Source organism: Dama dama, chromosome 17 (genome assembly GCF_033118175.1).
Source record: "Dama dama isolate Ldn47 chromosome 17, ASM3311817v1, whole genome shotgun sequence".
Taxonomy (NCBI): Eukaryota; Metazoa; Chordata; class Mammalia; order Artiodactyla; family Cervidae; genus Dama; species Dama dama.
Window position 1 is genome coordinate 41,617,584 of NC_083697.1, and position 18,638 is coordinate 41,636,221.

Sequence of the window (18,638 nt, forward strand, 5' to 3'; positions counted from 1 at the left end):
TTATACAAAACTAAATAAGGGGGAATGTCCCAGCATATCAGCATGTTTTATTGCAAAACAATTAGTTGAGGATGTAATATTTGCATGTAATGTACGTGTACAAGATTGGGTGATATGATCTGATGATAATACAATTAGATAATACAAATACATTCAGCCCTCGGTGAACAATCATATTCTAAGGTTATTCATGAATCAAATGATAACAGTCCAGAGAGAGTTTACAAATGAAGCATCTCATCACTCACTGCCTCCTTAAGCCTTTTGTTACTGACTTAGATTAAGATATAGAAGACTTTATGCATACAGGCTTCCCTGGTGGCTCAGAGGTTAAAGTGTTTGCGTGCAATGTGGGAGAGCCGGGTTCAATCCCTGGGGCAGGAAGATCCCCTGGAGAAGGAAATGGCAACCCACTCTAGTATTCTTGCCTGAAGAATCCCATGGACAGAGGAGCCTGGTAGGCTACAGTCCACGGGGTCACAAAGAGTCGGACACAACTGAGCAACTTCACTTATGCATATGAAAGTAGTCAATGAAACAAAGCCGAGAAGGATAATTAATTTGTCAACTAGCAAGTCTAGAAATAAAAGATTGAAGACCACTACCAAAATGTTAGATGTTTCTTTCTATCTTATCAGTGGAAAAAATGGATGGAGACTTAGCAGATTGATATTTAAATTTCTAGTCTTGAACTCTGACTCTCAAATCAGAACTAGAAAGACCTAGTTTAATAGCAATTCCTACAAAAAAGACTAAAGAATTTTAGGCAATTGCAAGTTCAGTGTAGACCAATAGTGTTACTTTGAAACCTAGAGTCTTACTCTGCATAATAAAAAGCACTGGTATGGTTATTTATAGTTTGCAAGGCACCTAAAATTTTTTTGGATTATTGATATACAATTTATATAGTGTAAAATATCCATTTTGGTATAGTGTTCTGAGTTTCAACAAAGTCATACAGTCATATCACCACCCCCACAATTAAGATATGGACCATTTCCTTCATTGCAGACAGTTCCCTCACATCCCTTTTAGCCCACCCTTCACTTTACTCAAGCCCCTAGTAACCACTGATTATTTACTGACCCCATAGGTTTGCAAAGCATTTTTCACATCACTTTTTATAGTTCTCATAATGTCCCTACAACATTTAATATTACCAATATGTCTATTGTAAAAATGAAGTAACTAGGGTTCAGTCAAGTGATTTTCTGAAAGCTGCACTAAATAAAGAGTGGACCCAGGATCTGAACCTTCATTTTCTCACTCAGAATCCCAAGCACTTCTTTGATTCTTCCATCTAGCCCTTTGCTCCAAGAGTCCCATCCTTCTTTCCATTATTCAGTTACCTCTGTGCTGTGCTGTGATTAGTCGCTCAGTCGTATCCAACTCTTTGTGATCCCATGGACTGTGTCCCGCTAGTCTCCTCTGTCCATGGGGAATTCTCCAAGCAAGAATACTCAAGTGGGTTGCCATGCCCTCCTCTAAGGGATCTTCCCAACCTAGGGATCAAACCCAGGTCTTTCCCACTGCAGGCAGATACTTTACCATCTGAGCCACCAGGGAAGTCTCAGTAACCTCTAGGTGGCTCCTATATTAGGAGCCAAGATTTAACATTCACAGTAATGAGCAGTGTTTCTCAATCTTTTTTTCATTATCATTCCCGTAAGGAGTCTTTTTAGAATTTTTTTCTCCTAATCACATGCCCTTCACAATTAACTTTTAACATCTTAGATATACTGTGTATCTATGTGTATGCTGAAAATGTCTCCGCTTTTTGTGTGTGTTAGTTGCTCAGTCGTGTCTGACTCTCTGTGACTCCATGACTGTAACCTACCAGGCTCTTCTGTCCATGGAATTCTCCAGGCAGAAATACTGGAGTGGGTAGCCATTCTCTTCTCTAGGGAATCTTCCTGACCCAGGGGTCAAATCTGGGTTTCCTGCATTGCAGGGAGATTCTTTACTGTCTGAGCCCCAAATTTTTTTTCGCCCATCCCCCAAGAACCAGTGTGCCTCACTGGGGACAATATAGCCCCCACTGAGAAAGCTCAGACTAAAACTAAACTAGAATGATCTTCAACCATTGTCCCATGTCCTATTGTCCCATGCATGGCACATGACCCTTGAGTGAGTATGAGACACATTCACAGTCACATCCAAATTTTCATAACACTGAAGATTTAGAAAATAGCAGAGCAGACTTTTGGCAAGATGTTCATAAAAGTGCCTCAAGAACATGTAGGTAAGTAAAACCAGCCATTAGACATAATCTTCAAATATTATTTAATAGGAAAAGTTAAAATATGGCTAAGCTAATTTAAAAAATTAAGTTTTTAAAAGTTAGCTTTTAACTTAGATCCAGACTTCAGCATATAATGTGAAAAAGTAGTTCTACTGAAGAGTAAATATTAATCTTATTTTTATTAAGTGCCCCAGTGGATACAATGTATAGCTTCAACGTGTTGTTAATGTGAATATAATTATTGCAAAATGTATCTTGTGTCATCACTTTATCTGCCTTTCATCATGCATAGCTGAAGAGGAATCTTAGAGGAAAAGCCTTCAGTTTTTCACCACTGAGTTTAATGTTTGCTCTGGGTTTTTCATATGTGGCTTTTATTGTGTTGAGATAACTACCTTCCATTCCTAGTTTTTGTGTGGGTCATGAAAGAGTGTTGAATTTTGTCAAATTCTTTTTCTGCTTCAATTAAGATAATCATGTAGCTTTCTGCCCCCCTCTTCATTCTGTTGATGTGGCATATTACATTGATCAATTTTTCTATGTTGAAACATCTGTACAAGAATGAATCATACTTGGTCATGTACACAACCCTTTTAATAGGCTGATGATTTCTGTACCTAATAATCCGATGAGAATTTTTGCATTGGTGTTCATAAGGGATTTAGGTCTATAGTTTCGGGGGATGTTTGTTTGCTTTGGGGTCTGAAGTTTTATTATAGTCTCCGTCTGGCTTTGCTATCGTTGTAATGTTCCTCTCATACAATGAGTTACAAACTGTTCTCTGTTCAATTTTTTTTAAATGCTTTAAAAAACAATATTACTAATTTTTCTCTGAATGTTTGATAGAATTCATCAGTGAAGCCATCAGGTTCAGGGCTTTTCTTTGTTAGATAATTTTGATTATTGATTTGTCTTCTTACTAGTTTTAGGTTTATTAAGATTGTCTATTTCTTCATGATTTAGTATTTATAGGTTTTCTGTTCTTAAGAATTTGTCCATTTCATCTAGGTTATTCAGTCTGTTGCTATTTAATTATTCATAATACATTCACCCTTTTTATTTCTGTAGAATTGATATTAATATCCCCATTCTCATTTCTGACTTTAACCATTTGAACCTCCTTTTATTTTTCTTAATCTATCTAGCTGAATATTTGTTAATTTTGTTGATCATTTCAAATAACCATCTTTTGGTTTCATTGATTTTCTTTTTTGTTTTTCTATTCTCTAGTTCATTTCTTTGCTGTAAGCTTTATTATTTCCTTCCTTCTGATAGCTTTGGATTTTTTTTTTTTTAATCTTGGACTGAAAGGAGATCCAACCAGTCCATCCTAAAGGAAATCAGTCCTGGGTGTTCATTGGAAGGACTGATGTTGAAGCTGAAACTCCAATACTTTGGCCACCTGATGCAAAGAGCCGACTCATTTGAAAAGATCCTGATGTTGGGAAAGATTGAGGGCAGGAGGAAAAGGGGACAACAGAGGATGAGATGGTTGGATGGCATCACCGACTCAATGGACATGAGTTTGGGTAGGCTCTGGGAGTTGGTGATGGACAGGGACACCTGGCATGCTGCAGTTCATGAGGTTGCAAAGAGTCGGACACGACTGAGCAACTGAACGGAACTGAGTTCCTTAAATTGTAAAGTTAGGTTTTGGATTTGAGATCTTTTTTGTTTTTTAATGTATTTATAGTTGTTTATGGTTATAAGCTCCCTCCTTAGCTCTACTTTGCTGCATCCCATAAGTTTCGGTTTGTTGTGGTTTGTTTTCATTCATCTCTAAGTATTTTCTAATTTTCTTTGACAGTTTTTGTTTGATCCATTGACTGCTTAAGTATGTGTTGTGTAATCCCACAATTTTGTGAATTTTCCAATTTTCCTTATGTTACTGATTTCTAACTTTATCCCATTATGCTCAGAGAAGGAACATTGTGTGATTTCTTTTAAAATGTGTGTGGACTTAATTTGTGGCCTAACACATGGTCTATCCTGAAAAATGTCACATGTACACTTGAGAAAAGTGGGCATTCTGTTGTTGGATGGAATATTCTATATATGTCAATAGATCTATTTTATTTGTTGTTTTTTGAGTTCTATATTTCCTCACTTCTCTGTGGTTATTCTCTCTGTGGTTCTACATGGGGCATTGAACTCTTTCTGGCTACTATTGAATGATCTATTTCTCCCTTCAGTTCTGTCCATTTGTCCTTCATATACTTTGATGGTCTGTCATTAGAAACATAAATATTTGTAATTATATCTTCTTGCCAAATCGAAGTCTTCATTACTATATGATGACCTTCTTTGTTTCTTGAAACCTCTTTTGATTTAAAGTCTATTATGTCAGATATTTTTCTTCTTACTGTATGAATGGGATATCTTTTTCCATCTTGTTTATTTCTAACCTGTTTGTGTTGTTAGATCTCAAGTCTCTTGTAGACAACATATGGTTGGATCATGTGTTTTTATCCATTCTACCAATCTCTATCTTTTGATTGGAGAGTTCAATACATTTATATTTAATTACTGATATGGAGGGACTTTCTGTCATTGTGGTGTTTATTTGCTATCTTCCTTATAGCTTTTTCTTCCAGTGTTACGGAGATGTAATTGACATATAGTGCTGCATAAATTTAAAGTATACAGCATGATGGTTTGACTTATATACTATATACATTATGATTACCATAGTAAGTTTAATAACATTCATCATCTCATATAGATACAAAATAAAAATAGTTTTTCCTTGAGATAAGAGCTCTTAAGATTTATTCTGTTAAAATATTTTTATATAACACACAGCAGTGTTAATGATATTTAACATGTTGTACACTGGGCTTCCATTGTGGCTCAAACAGTAAAAAATCTGCCTGCAATGCCAGAGACCTGAGTTCAGTCCCCTGCGTCAGGAAGATCCCCTGGAGAAGGAAATGGCAACCCACTCCAGTGTTCTTTTCCTGGAGAATCTCATGGACTGAGGAGCCTGGAGGGCTACACTCTGTAGGGTTGCAGAGAATCAGACATGGCAGAGTGACTGATACTTGCACTTTTTGTTGTATATTATATCCCAAGTACTTCCATATCTTAGAAATGGAAGCTTTTTTTTAGTTCATTTCCTGCGTTGGTATTCTCTTTTGTGTTAAGTTGTTGTCTTTTTTTCTTTCTCCTGAAATGTTTCAGTTCCTTTCTTATTTCCTTTCTTTGAACATCCTATGGCTTTTTTCCTTGTGGTTACCATAGGAATTACATTTACTGTCCTAAAGTTTTAATACTTTGATTTGAATAAATACCAGCTTTACTCCAGTAACATACAAAAGTTTGCTCCTTTACAGCTCCAGTTTTGGTGGAGTCCTTAGGATTTTCTCTATATGATATCATGTCATCTGCAAAGAGTGACAGCTTTACTTCTTCTCTTCAGTTTTAGTGTCTTTTATTTCTTTTTCTTGACTAATTGCTCTGGTTAAGACTTCTAGTACTATGTTGAATAAAAGTGGTGAGAGTGGGCATCCTTGTCTTGTTCCTGATCTTAGAGGAAAAATCTTTCAGCTTTTGCCCATTGAGTATGTTGTTAACTGCATGCTTATCATATATGGCCTTTCTTATTTTGTTGTACCTTTGTCCTGTGCCCACTTTATTGTGAATTTTCATCATAAATGAATGCTGAATTTTGTCAAATGCTTTTTCTGCATCTGTTGAAATGATTGTTATTTTTGTCTTTCATCCTGTTAGTGTGGTGTTTCTCATTGATTTGCAGGTGTTGCACCATCTTTCAGTGTCCGGAATAAATCTCATGGTATGATCCTTTTAATGTATTGTTGAATTCAGCTTATAAATACTTTGTTAAAGATTTTTGCATTTATGTTAATCAAGGATACTGGCCTGTAGTTTTCTTTTCTCATGACCTTGTTTTGGTATTGGGGTTACTGATAATTCTTTTGAATCACTCGTCTCTTAGGTTTGCAGTTACAAACTAAAGGTACAGTACTAGCTTTTAGACTAATATTTTTTTGTACTATAAGTGTATTAGTCTCTTAAATTAGAAAACAGAAAGTGTAGTTCCAGATCATTGTTACAATAACACAAGCTCTTAAAATTGCCCGTGTATTTAGCTTTATTGAAATATTTATTTCTCTGTATAGTTCTGTTTACTGCGTTCTGTCCTTTCATTTCACTGTGCAGGATTCCCTTGAGCATTTTTTCAGGGCAGGTTTGTTGGTCACTAACACTCTTGGCTTTTGTTTAACTGGGAATGTCTTAATTTCTCTGTCACTTTTGAAGGACATTTTTGCTACATATAGGTTTACTAGTTGACAGTTTCTTTCTTTAGCATTTTGAACATATCAGTCTCTGGCCCCCAAAGTTTCTGATGAGAAATCTATGGATAATCTAATTGACGATCTCTTGTATGTGATAATTCACTTCTCTCTCATTGCTTTCTAGATTCTGTCTTTGCCTTTTCAAAGCTTGAGTATAATGTGTCTTTGTAGGTCTTTGAGTCCTTAGAACTTCTTAGATATTCATATTCATTTCTTTCATCTTGGAAATTTCAGTCATTATTTCTTCAAATATTTTCTCTCTCTCCTTCTCCTGGGACTCTTATGTTGTGTATATTGACTCACTTACTGCTGTCCCATAGGTTCATTAGGTTCTGTTTGCTTTTCTTAGGTCTTTTTTTTCTTCCTGTTCCTCAGACTCAGTAGTTTTCATTGTCCTATCTTCTTGTTCATTGATTCTTCCTTCTGCCTACTGAAATCTGTGTTTGAATCCTTTTAGTGAATTTCTCATTGCACTTATTGTACTTTTCATCCCTAGAATTTCTTTTGGTCTCCTTTTTGGGTTTTCTTTCTCTTTATTGATACTTCCATTTTGTTCACACATTATTTTCTTGACATTTTCAACATCTTCCTTTGGTTTGTTGATTCTCTTTAAGACAGTTGTTTTAAAATCTGTATCTAGTATATCTTCCATCAATTCTTTTCCTGGCACATTATCTGTTGATTTATTTTTTCCTTGAATGAGCCATATTTTCCTGTCTCTGTATGCCTTGTGATATTTTTGTTGAACAGAAGTCCTTTAAATCAAATAATGTAGTAACTTTGGAATTCAGATTCTCTTCCTTCCCCAGGGTTTGCTGTTTCTAAAGTTCTTGTTGACTGGTTTTTGTTTTTATTGTTATAGACTTTTTACCAAGATCAACCTTATGTGTGACCTTAAGGTCTTTTCAGGTCTGTTTTGAGCCTTTCCCTGGGCATGCATCATCACTTTCTGATTTTCCCCATATACACGGATGTTTCTGAATGTCCTGATTTTTTAATGTCTGACTCCCAAAAGTGGAAAAAGGAAAAAAAAATCTAAGTGTCAGAAAAAAAGGGTACTAGCCCTTTAAATCTCCTAGAAGTTACTTCAGCTAAGAGGGAGCGCTTTTCAACAAGGGAGAAAGATGCTGCAGCAGCAGCTGCCCACGTTTTTGCACCTCAGATATAACAGTCAACATTCAGAGCACAAATCCCCAGTATTTGGAAGACAAGATCCTTTTTGCTTATCCTGGCTCCCACAAGCTATATGCCGGCTGCTTAAGGAATATGAGAATATCTTCCTGCCACATGAATGGGGTGGGGGAGAGTGGCTACTCTACTATGAGCTAAGATTGACCAGAGTTAACTGTAGTTTACTGTCTGCACCTTCCCCAGATGTAAACCTTCAGTTCCGGAATATCTCGAGTTTCAAAATATTTCATCAGACAAATTCTGCTGGTGTAATTGTTGGTTAGGTAGTGAGACAGATTTCTGGTGCTTTCTACTCCACTATCTTAACAGAATTCTCTCCTTAACATTTTTTTTTTTCTCATTTGCATTTGTCTGGGATATTTAAAGAGTGGTAAGTGTAAAATTGATAAGCTTTTATCAATGGAAATAACCATATGGCAGTTATAATTGCCAAAACTATCTCCAACAGACTGCTGCATCATTGGTGCAGAAGGTCTTAAGGAATGCATATATCCTGTTACTTAATTGAAGCTTTAGCCTTATATCTGACTAAAGAAACATATTGCAATACAATGATTGAGAGTAAGTGTATCACATAGAATACCTTGAACCTAATTTCAGAATAAGACAAAATGTGCAAAAGTTTCTGTTTTGTTACAACTGATGATTGTCCACTAGCACATCTCAAGACTGGCTGTGACTTTCTGGTTGAGAAAGGCGTCCGGAGAGGACAAAATTGAAGAAAGATTATTTGACCCAACATGCTTAACATATAATGATGGAACAAACATAGGAGAATAACAATAGATGTTCTGGTTCAAATAGGATAAAATATAAGATTAAAAATTTAAAAAGTCACTGGCTAATGACATTTCTGATATCCAGCCCAGCCAATATTGGGAATCTAATGACTAAGTTTCAAAGCCTGGGAATACTTCTCCATGGTTTTCAACTTCACCCTCTTAGTTCTGTCTTCTGAGACATCATTCATTTTTGATGAAAGGCAGCACATGTTTGTAGCTGAGTAACTTATCAGCCTGCTTCCTGCCAATTGAATTTTGGAAATCTAATGGCCTCTTTTCATTTTACACCCATTTGGTCCCTTTCATTCCAAGTTGTCAGTGTTTTTGCTGAAATAGGTTTCTCAAAAACTTACAAGTCTTCTGTGAATTTCACTGGTATTCACTCCATTAGAAATAAGACGTATCTTCAGATCTTTCCAAGATAATCCTTTCTCTATTTAAGGCTCCTGCTGAAATGACTTGACAGGCAATGCCTTTAAATTCCTGGAGGCTCTCTGGTTTAATTGAAAGGGTGGGTGAGACGCACCCTTACTCACCTTTGTCTAGCAGAATAATCTGAACTTTTCATGTTTCTGAGGTTTTAGCAAAGGTTCTCATCATCACACACTCAGCCTTTTCCATCGAGCTTACTTTCCTGACAGTGAATCTCTTAATTTCAGTGTCTTTTGCCATCTATGTGGCTTCCCTGATGGCTCAGATGGTCTACCTGCAATGCAGGAGACCCAGGTTTGATCCCTGGATTGGGAAGATACCCTGGAGAGGGGAATGGCAACCCACCTCAATATTCTTGCCTGAAAAATTAATTCCATGGACAAAAGAGCCTGGCAGGCTACTGTCCATGGAGTCACAAAAAGAGTCGGACCTGACTGAGCGACTAACACTTTCGCTTTCTTTGCCATCTGTAGAGTTGATTTTTAAATCAAGCCTTATTTTCTTTTTGGGTTTCCCTTGTGGCTCAGCTGCTAAAGAATCCACCTGCAATGCAGAAGACCTGAGTCCAATCCCTGGGTTGGGAAGATCCCCTGGAGAAGGGAAAGGCTACTCATTCCAGTAGTCCGGCCTGGAGAATTCCATGGACTGTATAGTCCATGGGATCTCAAACAGTCAGATACGACTGAGCAACTTTCACTTCACTTCACTTCACAATCATTTTATTTGGCAGTTTTCACCTCAGTTTCCCTCTTCTCCCCAACCCCCTCTTCCCCCTGCCTCTGATTTTATCATAAGTGGCAAAGAGAAATCAGGTGGCACTTTGACAGCATTGCTTGGAAATTTCTTGTACTGTCTATACAACCTTGTTGCTTAAAAATGTGCTTCCCACACAGCTGCAGAATACTATTAATTGCACTTTGCTTTCTGCCAGCAAAGTTAGGATCTACCTTCCTCCAGCTCCCAGTAGCATGTTTCTCATTGTCTTCTGTTACTGGACACAGTGAGTCAGTCCGTCATCCCTTGAAATGCTTAGGCAATGAATACACCAAGTACTTCTGATTAAAACAGAAGTATTTATTATTTGTGACAAGAGACAGGGAGATGGCTCACAAGACACTGTCTCCCAAAACAGGAAGATGAGTGATGTTTTCAGCTGTGAGTGCATACATTTTCATGACAGAGTGAGTGTAACCTTCTGTTTAGAGGTGGAGTTCTAGATGGGCTTGCACAATGCAACAACATGCTCAAACATAATTGCATGTTCAAAAATGGTAGCAATCCCAGCCCTTGGGGTAGAGATTTTAACATTAAAATGAAGCAAAAATCACTCCAGGTTGACAAAATTCAGGTACCTAGTTGAGTGAGGTCATGAGGGTCAGCAGAGATCACCAACATCATTCCTTAGGCTCCAGTTAATCTGGTGGCTCAGTGCTCGAGGGGATTTGGATCCTACAAAACAACTTAAGAATGTGCTTCAGACTCTGATCTGTACCTTTGGAATAGAAATGGTAGTCTTTTGACTAATTTATTATCTTTCCTGTGGTTACTTCTCCTCCTTAATAACAGTGATTTGTTCCTGCCTTCTTTGTTCTACTTAAAAATCATTATTTACCAAGACCTAGCCTTTGTTTCCATATGAAGCCCCAGGAGGCCATAGTTCATCTTTTTTCCAGTCATCAGTAAACAGAACACAAATGGGTTCTAAAATCCATGTTCCAGTTCTCAACCTAAATTTGTCTAGTGTGTGTTGCAGCTTCTTTCATTGCCTATTATTTGACCTCACCTCTTCCTTATTACTGTCTGGCTAGCACTTCTGAACTCTCACCAGCAGTGTCTGTAAAGTCCAGATTTCAGTGAAAACTCTGTTGAAGGCATTTAGGCTTTCTCTGTCATGGCAGTCAAATTCTTACAGTCTCCTCACTATCCAGTTCCAAAGACATTCCACATTTAGATGTTTGTTGTAGCAGCAACCCACTTCCAGGTATCAAACTCTGTATTAGTTTTCAATTGTACAACGAATCACCACAAACGTGGTGTCTTAGAGCAATAAAAATTTGCTGTCTCATGCTTTCCATGGCTCAGGTGTCCAGACACAACCTAGCTGGGTCCTCTGCTTTTGGTCACACAAGGCTGAAATCAAGGTAACAACTGGACTGCATTTTTATAAGGAGACTTGAATTTAGGCGGCTTCCTTGGGGGCTCAGATGGTAAAGCGTCTGCCTACAATGCGGGAGACCCAGGTTCAATCCCTGGGTCGGGAGGATCCCTTGGAAAAGGAAATGGCAAGCCACTCTAGTACTCTTGCCTGGAAAATCCCATGGACAGAGGATCCTGGTAGGCTACAGTCCATGGGGTCACAAACAGCGGACACAACTGAGCGACTTCACTTTTTACTGAGTTTAGGAAATTACTTGCTTTCAAGCTCATGAGAGTTGTTCACAGACTCTTTCTTGCAGCTGTACAAGGACCCCAGCTTCTTACTGGCTGTGAGCTAGAGGCCTCAGGTCCACATTAGTCCCCTGGCCTGTGGCACTCTCATAGGCCCTCTCTGAAAGTACAGCTTATTCTTTCAAGAGCAGAGAAGAATCCTCACTCCAGTCTGCTAAGATTGAGTCTTAAATAATGTAACGTAATCATGGGAGTGACGTGATATGACTTTTGCCATATTCTCTTGATCAGAGGCAAATCACAGGTACTGCCTACACCTGAGGGGAGTACAGGGGTGTGACTCATTGGGAGTCACCTTAGGGTATGTACCCCAGAGGTGGTATAGGAGGCTGAACAATGTCCCCCCAAGATAGCAAGTTTAGAAGGCTTGGAAACTGTGACTGTTACTTTATTGGGGGTAAAAGAGGGAATTTGCAGTTATAATTAAGATAGAGACCTTCGTAGCATGTGCTCGGTTAGTCATATCTGATTCTTTCCAACTCCGTGGACTGTAGCCCACCAGGATCCTCTGTTCATGGAATTTCCCAGGCAAGAATACTGGAGTTGGTTGCCACGCCCTCCTCCAGGGAATCTTCCCGACCCAGGGATCAAACCAGAATCTCCTGCATTTTCTGCATTGGCAGGCAGATTCTTTACTACCTGTCACCTCAGAGATCTTCAGATAGAGATTATCCTGGATTATTTGTGTGGGCAGTGAGAGTCAGACATGAATGAAGTATCTTAGCCCCAGCCCAAAGGCAATCTCATGTATTCTTATAAGGGGGCAGAAGATTGGACATGCACACAGAGGAGGTGGTCATATGAAGGTGGAGTAAAGAGAAATTTGAAGATGTTGGCCTTTATTGAAGATTAAAGTGATGTGGCCACAGCCAAGTAATGCTGCCAGCCATATTCTCTCCCTTGAGCCTCTGTGGAATGTATGATTTTTTTTCCAGTGATACTGATGTTACTCTTCTGGTCTCCAGAACTGTAACAGAATAAATTTCTGTTTCAAGCCACGCAATTGGTCATAGCTTTGTTGCAGCAGCTGTAGGAAATTAATACAGATGGATATTAATTGATACGTCTTTGTTGCTTTTTGATGTATTTCACTGGTTACTCAATCAGGTTAAGTATCTTAATATTCTTGACTGTCCATGTGTCTTCTTCTAGATGAGTTTGTCAGTTTGTTTTTTCTCTCCCTTTTTTAAAAATAATTATTTATTTTCTTATTGATTAGTAAGAATTCTTTAAGCAGTGTAATTACTAAATCCTATACCCATTACCCATGTTACTAAAGAGATATTTCTTTCAATCTATAGATATTTCTTTCAATCTATATCTTGTCTTCCCCCCCTCATATATATATGTACATAGTGTCTTCTGCATTCAGATTTGTATACTTTTTTTTTAAACTCTGGAAAAATTTAACATACCCCAAAGAAGAGCAACTAGTAATAATACATCTTCCATGTGCATAATCTTCAACAACTACTGGTATTTTTCCCAGAAGTATCTTATCCTTTCCTTTAAGTTTTATGCCTTTTGTGAATTATCTAAGAAATACTTAAATAAAGATCATATTGCTATTATTTGTGTAACTGAGTGTTTCTAACATGATAAAACACTCATTCTTTTTGTTGTAACACTTATTCTAACTTTTGCTCTCTTTAAAAAATAAATGTTAATGCTTTATGTGTAACAATTTCTAATATATACAAAGCATTATTGATTGCACCCATGTTAACCTACACCTTCTTCCGGAACAGGATGTACTTTTATTATTCAGCACAAGCTATTAATTCAGATCCTGGGAACTTGCCAGTTGTCCCAACAATACCTGTGTATCACCACAGAGCTTATTGAAAACCCCAGTGTCCTTTTAAGAAGGCTGATCAATCATTCAGGAAATGTAGAAGTATAAGCATGAGTCAGCCGTGCTGGCCTTGTGCTGTTACAGAGTAATTGCTCTCAATTTTTCCCCCTTATTTCTAGTGTGCCACCTGGGCTTGAAGGTGTGAAAGAACAAGATCTCTGCAACAAGATAATGGCTAAAATATTAGAAAATTATAATACCCTGTTTGAAGTAGAATGTATGGAAAATGATAACCAGAGGTGTGAAAACCTGGCAAGGCTAATCATAGTAAAAGTAAGTCAACTTTGATGTTTAATTTTTAGTATTGCTAATTTTGAATGGTAATCATTCTGTCATAAAAAATTCCTTATGAATACCTTCAGATATTTATTCCTGTGTTTGTTGAGTCCTTTTTATGAAGTCTGTTCTTTGTGTTGTTTGTGAAACTGATATATATTCTTCCAAGACTGAAGAATAATTGTGGTTTGATGTTTCCTTGCTGCTGTAAGATATCTCAAAAGCACTTATGTGAGCCCAGTGCTGTGGTCAGTTGTGTACACCACATTTTTATGGAAGCCTGGTTTTACAGCAGAGATACGTGCTTAAGTCTGTGTCCACCAGTGTTAGCTTACTGAGTAAGCTGCAAATTCCTGAAGACAGTATTATTCTGTCTTTTTGTCTCTCTTGTGCCTGGCACACTTCCAAGTTCAACCTCAGATTGAAAGTACCATATATATGATCCTTGGTAACTCTCACCAGTACCGAGAGTAGTTTTAAAACTGATAAAGGAATCTTGACAATAGTCTCTAAATCTTTTTACATGCTGGCTGATAATGTATAATGTATCTGTCTCATGTTAAGTAAATGCCTGTAAGTCTCTACAGATTTACTATTGAGGGTCAGAGGATGATCATCCAAGCCAAGTGCTTTAGGTAGCGACTAGAGGGAGGGCATCTTATTCCTTTCTCATTCATATTGAGGTAAATCTTGATGGAACTGATAGGGGAGGTTCCTCAGGAGGTGTCCTGAGACTTCCCACATTACAGACCACAGTATACTCTTGTTGATTCATATGGCCCTCCATGGTAAAATTGGAGGAACTTGGTTTGGGCACTGAAGGAGTATTTTCATCTCTTCTTCCAGTTGAGGCGTGACTTTGAAGAAGAAATGAAAAAACAAGGGCTATCATGTGGCACTCAACCAAAACAGCTAAAAGAAGGCCAAAGTGAGCTTTTCTTAACGAGGGCTTGTGTGTGAATACAACAGACTCCCTGTAAGAAATGGAGGCCATATGAGAGGAATGCATTTGATGGGAATCTTGCCAACCTGATAAAGAGAACTTTAAACTGAAATTTGTGGGAAGGGAAGAACAGTGCCCAGATACAAGGAGCTGCTTTGGAGAATATCAAGTGTAGTCTAAAATGAAAGTTACATGGTAGCTGAGAAAATATCAGGGATTCACAAGAGAATATTAAAAAAAAAAAAAAGTGTATCAATTTTGCTATGAAAAATAATTTTAAATAGAAAAAATATACCTAAATATGTTTCTTCTAATTCCAATAATGCTTTCTAGAGGGTCTCTTTTTCAAATATTAAAAAAGGATTGACTTTGTTTCAGCTGTATCTCTGATAAACACTTTTTAACACACATATGTTTTAACTATGGCTGATAAGATAATATAGTAAACCTAAAATAGAATAAAAATAAATTAGTATGATTTTGTAGGCAAGACAAACTTGCTTAGATACCAATAATCACTAGAATATGCCAACAGGAGCTTAAATGTTGCATAAATAAAATAACACCTGTTGAGATCTTTGGCAGAGTGCCCTGTTTGGAAATCCTTGAGTTGCTAGGTTTAAATATGAGCATACAAGAAAGATAAACTAATAATACTGAATGAATCAAATATAGATATCTCAGGTGGTTGAATATGACTGCTACTCTCCTAATGCAAGTTTCACATCTGGCCTAGAAGCAGATAAATGTCCTCATTGGAAACTCGATGTCTATATGTTGAAACATCATTCTGTTAAACCAGAATATTTAATGTGTTTTTTTGCTGAACTTGCTAATAGTCTTGTCTCTCACATGGTAAATAAACCATCAAGGGAGCATGGTTTTCTGGACTTTATAGCCAATAAATATGTAGTGGAAGTTATGGAAACTAGTTTAATGGGATGGACCAGGGCCATTTTAAGATCCATAACAATAAAGAATACACTAACTATGGTTAGATATGTATACCTGGACATTGTTTAGAAAGCAGATTTTTCTAAAATTCCCAAGATCATAGAAACATTGGGAATAAGCCAAAAGGAAGCTGGATTGAAGAGGGATTGGGAGGTTCAGAGTGGTATCATTAACATACTGGAAAATGGAAGAGCAACGAGGAAAAACAAGGTTTCATTCTCATGAGCTCAGTTTCTGGAAGGATGTAGCCAAAAAGAGGAAACGGGCACAGAACAAGTGATAAATACTCTGAAGTGAAGGAGACATGAAACATCTGAGCTAAGAATAAACTGAGGCTCCTGAAAAGTACTGAGACAGAGAAAAGGGTTTTTAAGGAGGCAAAGTACTAAACATACCCACTGACACACCTCTGTGCCCCAGGGTAGGACACAGAGTTAGATGATGTTCTCATGTCCCTTGTGGGCTAAGTGAAAATGGGGACCCAGACACATGTAAATTTGGATTCATTTGGACCTGGATGAAGAACTTTTTCTGAGTGTTGGAATCTAGATTGCTGTTTTGTTCAGGGGTGTTCTCTATAATTGTTTGTGTAAATTCTCAGGGTTTTTTTGTTTTTTTTTAATTCTCAGTATTTTAACAAGCACATACTTATCCCTTTTGAGAGTGAAATAAAGCTGGAAGAATAGGTCAGACACTGGATGGCTGGATATGTAGACCAAGAAAATGTGTGTGTGTGTGTGTGTGTGTGTGTGTGTGTATGGCCCTTCCCCTATTTTTCCTTGCTTAACAAGAAAAAAAATCGCCTGCTTTATTTGAGCCTGCAGCAGTGTGCTGAGGTCAGACAGGCTCCTCCCTCAGCCCCAACAGTTGGATAAATCATAAATGGTCCATAATAATATCATCTTTAGTCAGTGATTGACTAAATGGTGTCAACTGTGACACAGTTCAGGCCTAAGAGATGAAAGGGAAAGTGTGCTGGGGGCAGATGGCTTCTAGGAAGTATTTTCATCCCTGATTTCAGAAAAGAGAATGATTTGAGAGATCAGAGTTGTGGTTGCCTCTGGATGGAGTTATCCTGCTTTCAGATGTTCTCATGGGAAGGCTGAATGCAGGGTGCTGCTGCCACCGCCTTTTGCCCCTGATGAACGTACTGCTGATTCACTGAGGTTGGCAGCTAAAAGAGAAAAAAGCCTCGGTTCCTCCTCATTGCTCACCTGCTGAGCCAACCCTCAATACACATACCTCTGAACTTTCAGTTACACGAGGGAAGTAAATGCCCATATAAGATGAACTACTTTTAGTTTAGCTGTCTGTCTCTTGCAACGAAAACATCATGTCTCATGGCATCAGCACAGCTGGAAAGTCCTAGGTTTAGTTTCATAGCCAAAAGGAGACCAAAATTAGTTATTAATAGTTCAATTAAAAGCCATACATGAATTTTACCTAACGTCTAACACAGTATGAGATGTCAGTATGACATGATTGCCAACATTTAAAAAACAAAAACCCACAGACTGATTTCCTGTGTGTACCAATAGTACTTAGAATAAACAGTATAGGTATCCTTGAGCTTGGTATAGGTCAGGCAGTATCTGTAGTATTAATTTTATTTTGAATACTGCATCCACACTGTCCTGACAATCCCCACTGGCCATCATTTATCTTCACTAAAATATGTATTTGCCATGGTAACTATCATTTACTTTACTCATCGTCCTACTGATGACTTAGAAATCGTAACTAGCCCCAACCTATCAGAAGAACAGTAGAGCCATATTTCTCACTACCCGTAACACACCATACGGTGCCTGAAATTTCTCACACCCACAACATCATCTCTGCAACTTTGTCTGCATTCTGCGCTCTGCAGCCTGAGTTTCTCAGCCTGTAGCCTGCTGAGCTGGAAACCTTAGGTTGCAGTTACTTGTTTTCCTTTAGCATTCCCACAGGGACTAACATTCTGCCTTAGACATTTCCCTTGAACTGGGTGACTTGTGTCCACCCCCTACCACTGTTTTAGATTAGGCCCTTTTCTTTTGGTGTTTTTGTTAGTCACCCAGTTGTGTCCGACTCTCTGCGGTGCATGGACTATAGCACACCAGACTCCTCCGTTCGTGGGATTTTCCAGGCAAGAATACTGGAGTGGGTTGCCATTTCCTCCTGCAGGAGATCTTCCGGGCCCAAGGATTGAACCCAGGTCTCCCGCATTGCAGGCAGGCTCTTTACTCTCTGAGCCACCAGGGAAGCCCCTTGTTACTGCCACACAATTTCAAACTGTTCTGCCACCACTTCTAGACTCACCCTATCCCCATCTCCTTTCTACCAGTGATAGAATAATGTTCCCTCAAAACAAATCTTGCTATATCATACTCTTGACTTAAGTAAATAAACCCTTTGCCATTATTGTTTTGCCTTCCCCCGCTTTTGCTGACAATAGACCATCAAGATTTCTTTACATGGAATTTAGACCCTTTATACTTTGTCCCCATGCCAGACTTTCCCTATTAAATGCTTGAATGAATTTTGAATTTTACTTGTCTTCTTCCTATTTCTCTGACCTCTCTTCCATCTCCTTTGAGAATTCTTCCTTCTTTTAGTCAGAATTAAACATTATTTCCTAAGTTCACTCTTAGGTCTTCAACCTAGAGCACTCCCTGGCACACCATACATCTATATCTACCTATCTAGTGCTTACCTGTACCTGCATGCCCCATGGATTGTCTCATCATTTTCCTTGCCTTTGAAGGTTTGAATACTCCATCTGATGGGCATAATGAATGGCCCATCTGTCCACATAATCACTCCAGGTTGATGTCCATCAGTCACTAAAACCTGTTTATTCTATTGCTTAAGTATCTCATAAATCTCTCCCACCCTCACTGGTGCTTCCTTATTGCCTCTCATCCAGCCAGGAGAATTCTACACCTGGCCCATTAGCACGTTCACCTCGTGACCCAGATTGAGTCAGAAAACTCAGGGCAGGCCTCCAAAATCTGTATTTTATTAAGACTTCCTTGACAATTTTAATACTCAGCCAGATTTGGGAACTGATTCATTCTCAGGACTCTGCTGCAATAGCCTTCTTGCTGGTTTTCCTAACTCTACTCTGCCCCTTGACACGGTCTTCCCTCTTCTGCTGCCTAAGGCACTTCCTGTCATGCAAATATGACCATATTGCTTCCCATATCAAAATTCTTCA

At 38.3% G+C, this 18,638-nt stretch overlaps 1 protein-coding gene across 8 annotated transcripts in view; it reads left to right on the top strand.

Annotated features, from left to right (window-relative positions):
• Nucleotides 1-18,638, top strand: part of FAM13A (family with sequence similarity 13 member A) — a 326,145-nt gene that overhangs the window by 102,158 nt on the left and 205,349 nt on the right. For all 8 annotated transcript variants that reach the window (XM_061164408.1, XM_061164407.1, XM_061164404.1 and 5 more), the window contains one exon: nt 13,386-13,539. In XM_061164408.1, coding sequence (XP_061020391.1) covers nt 13,386-13,539 — 154 coding nt within the window. The remainder of the gene's footprint in view (nt 1-13,385; nt 13,540-18,638) is intronic.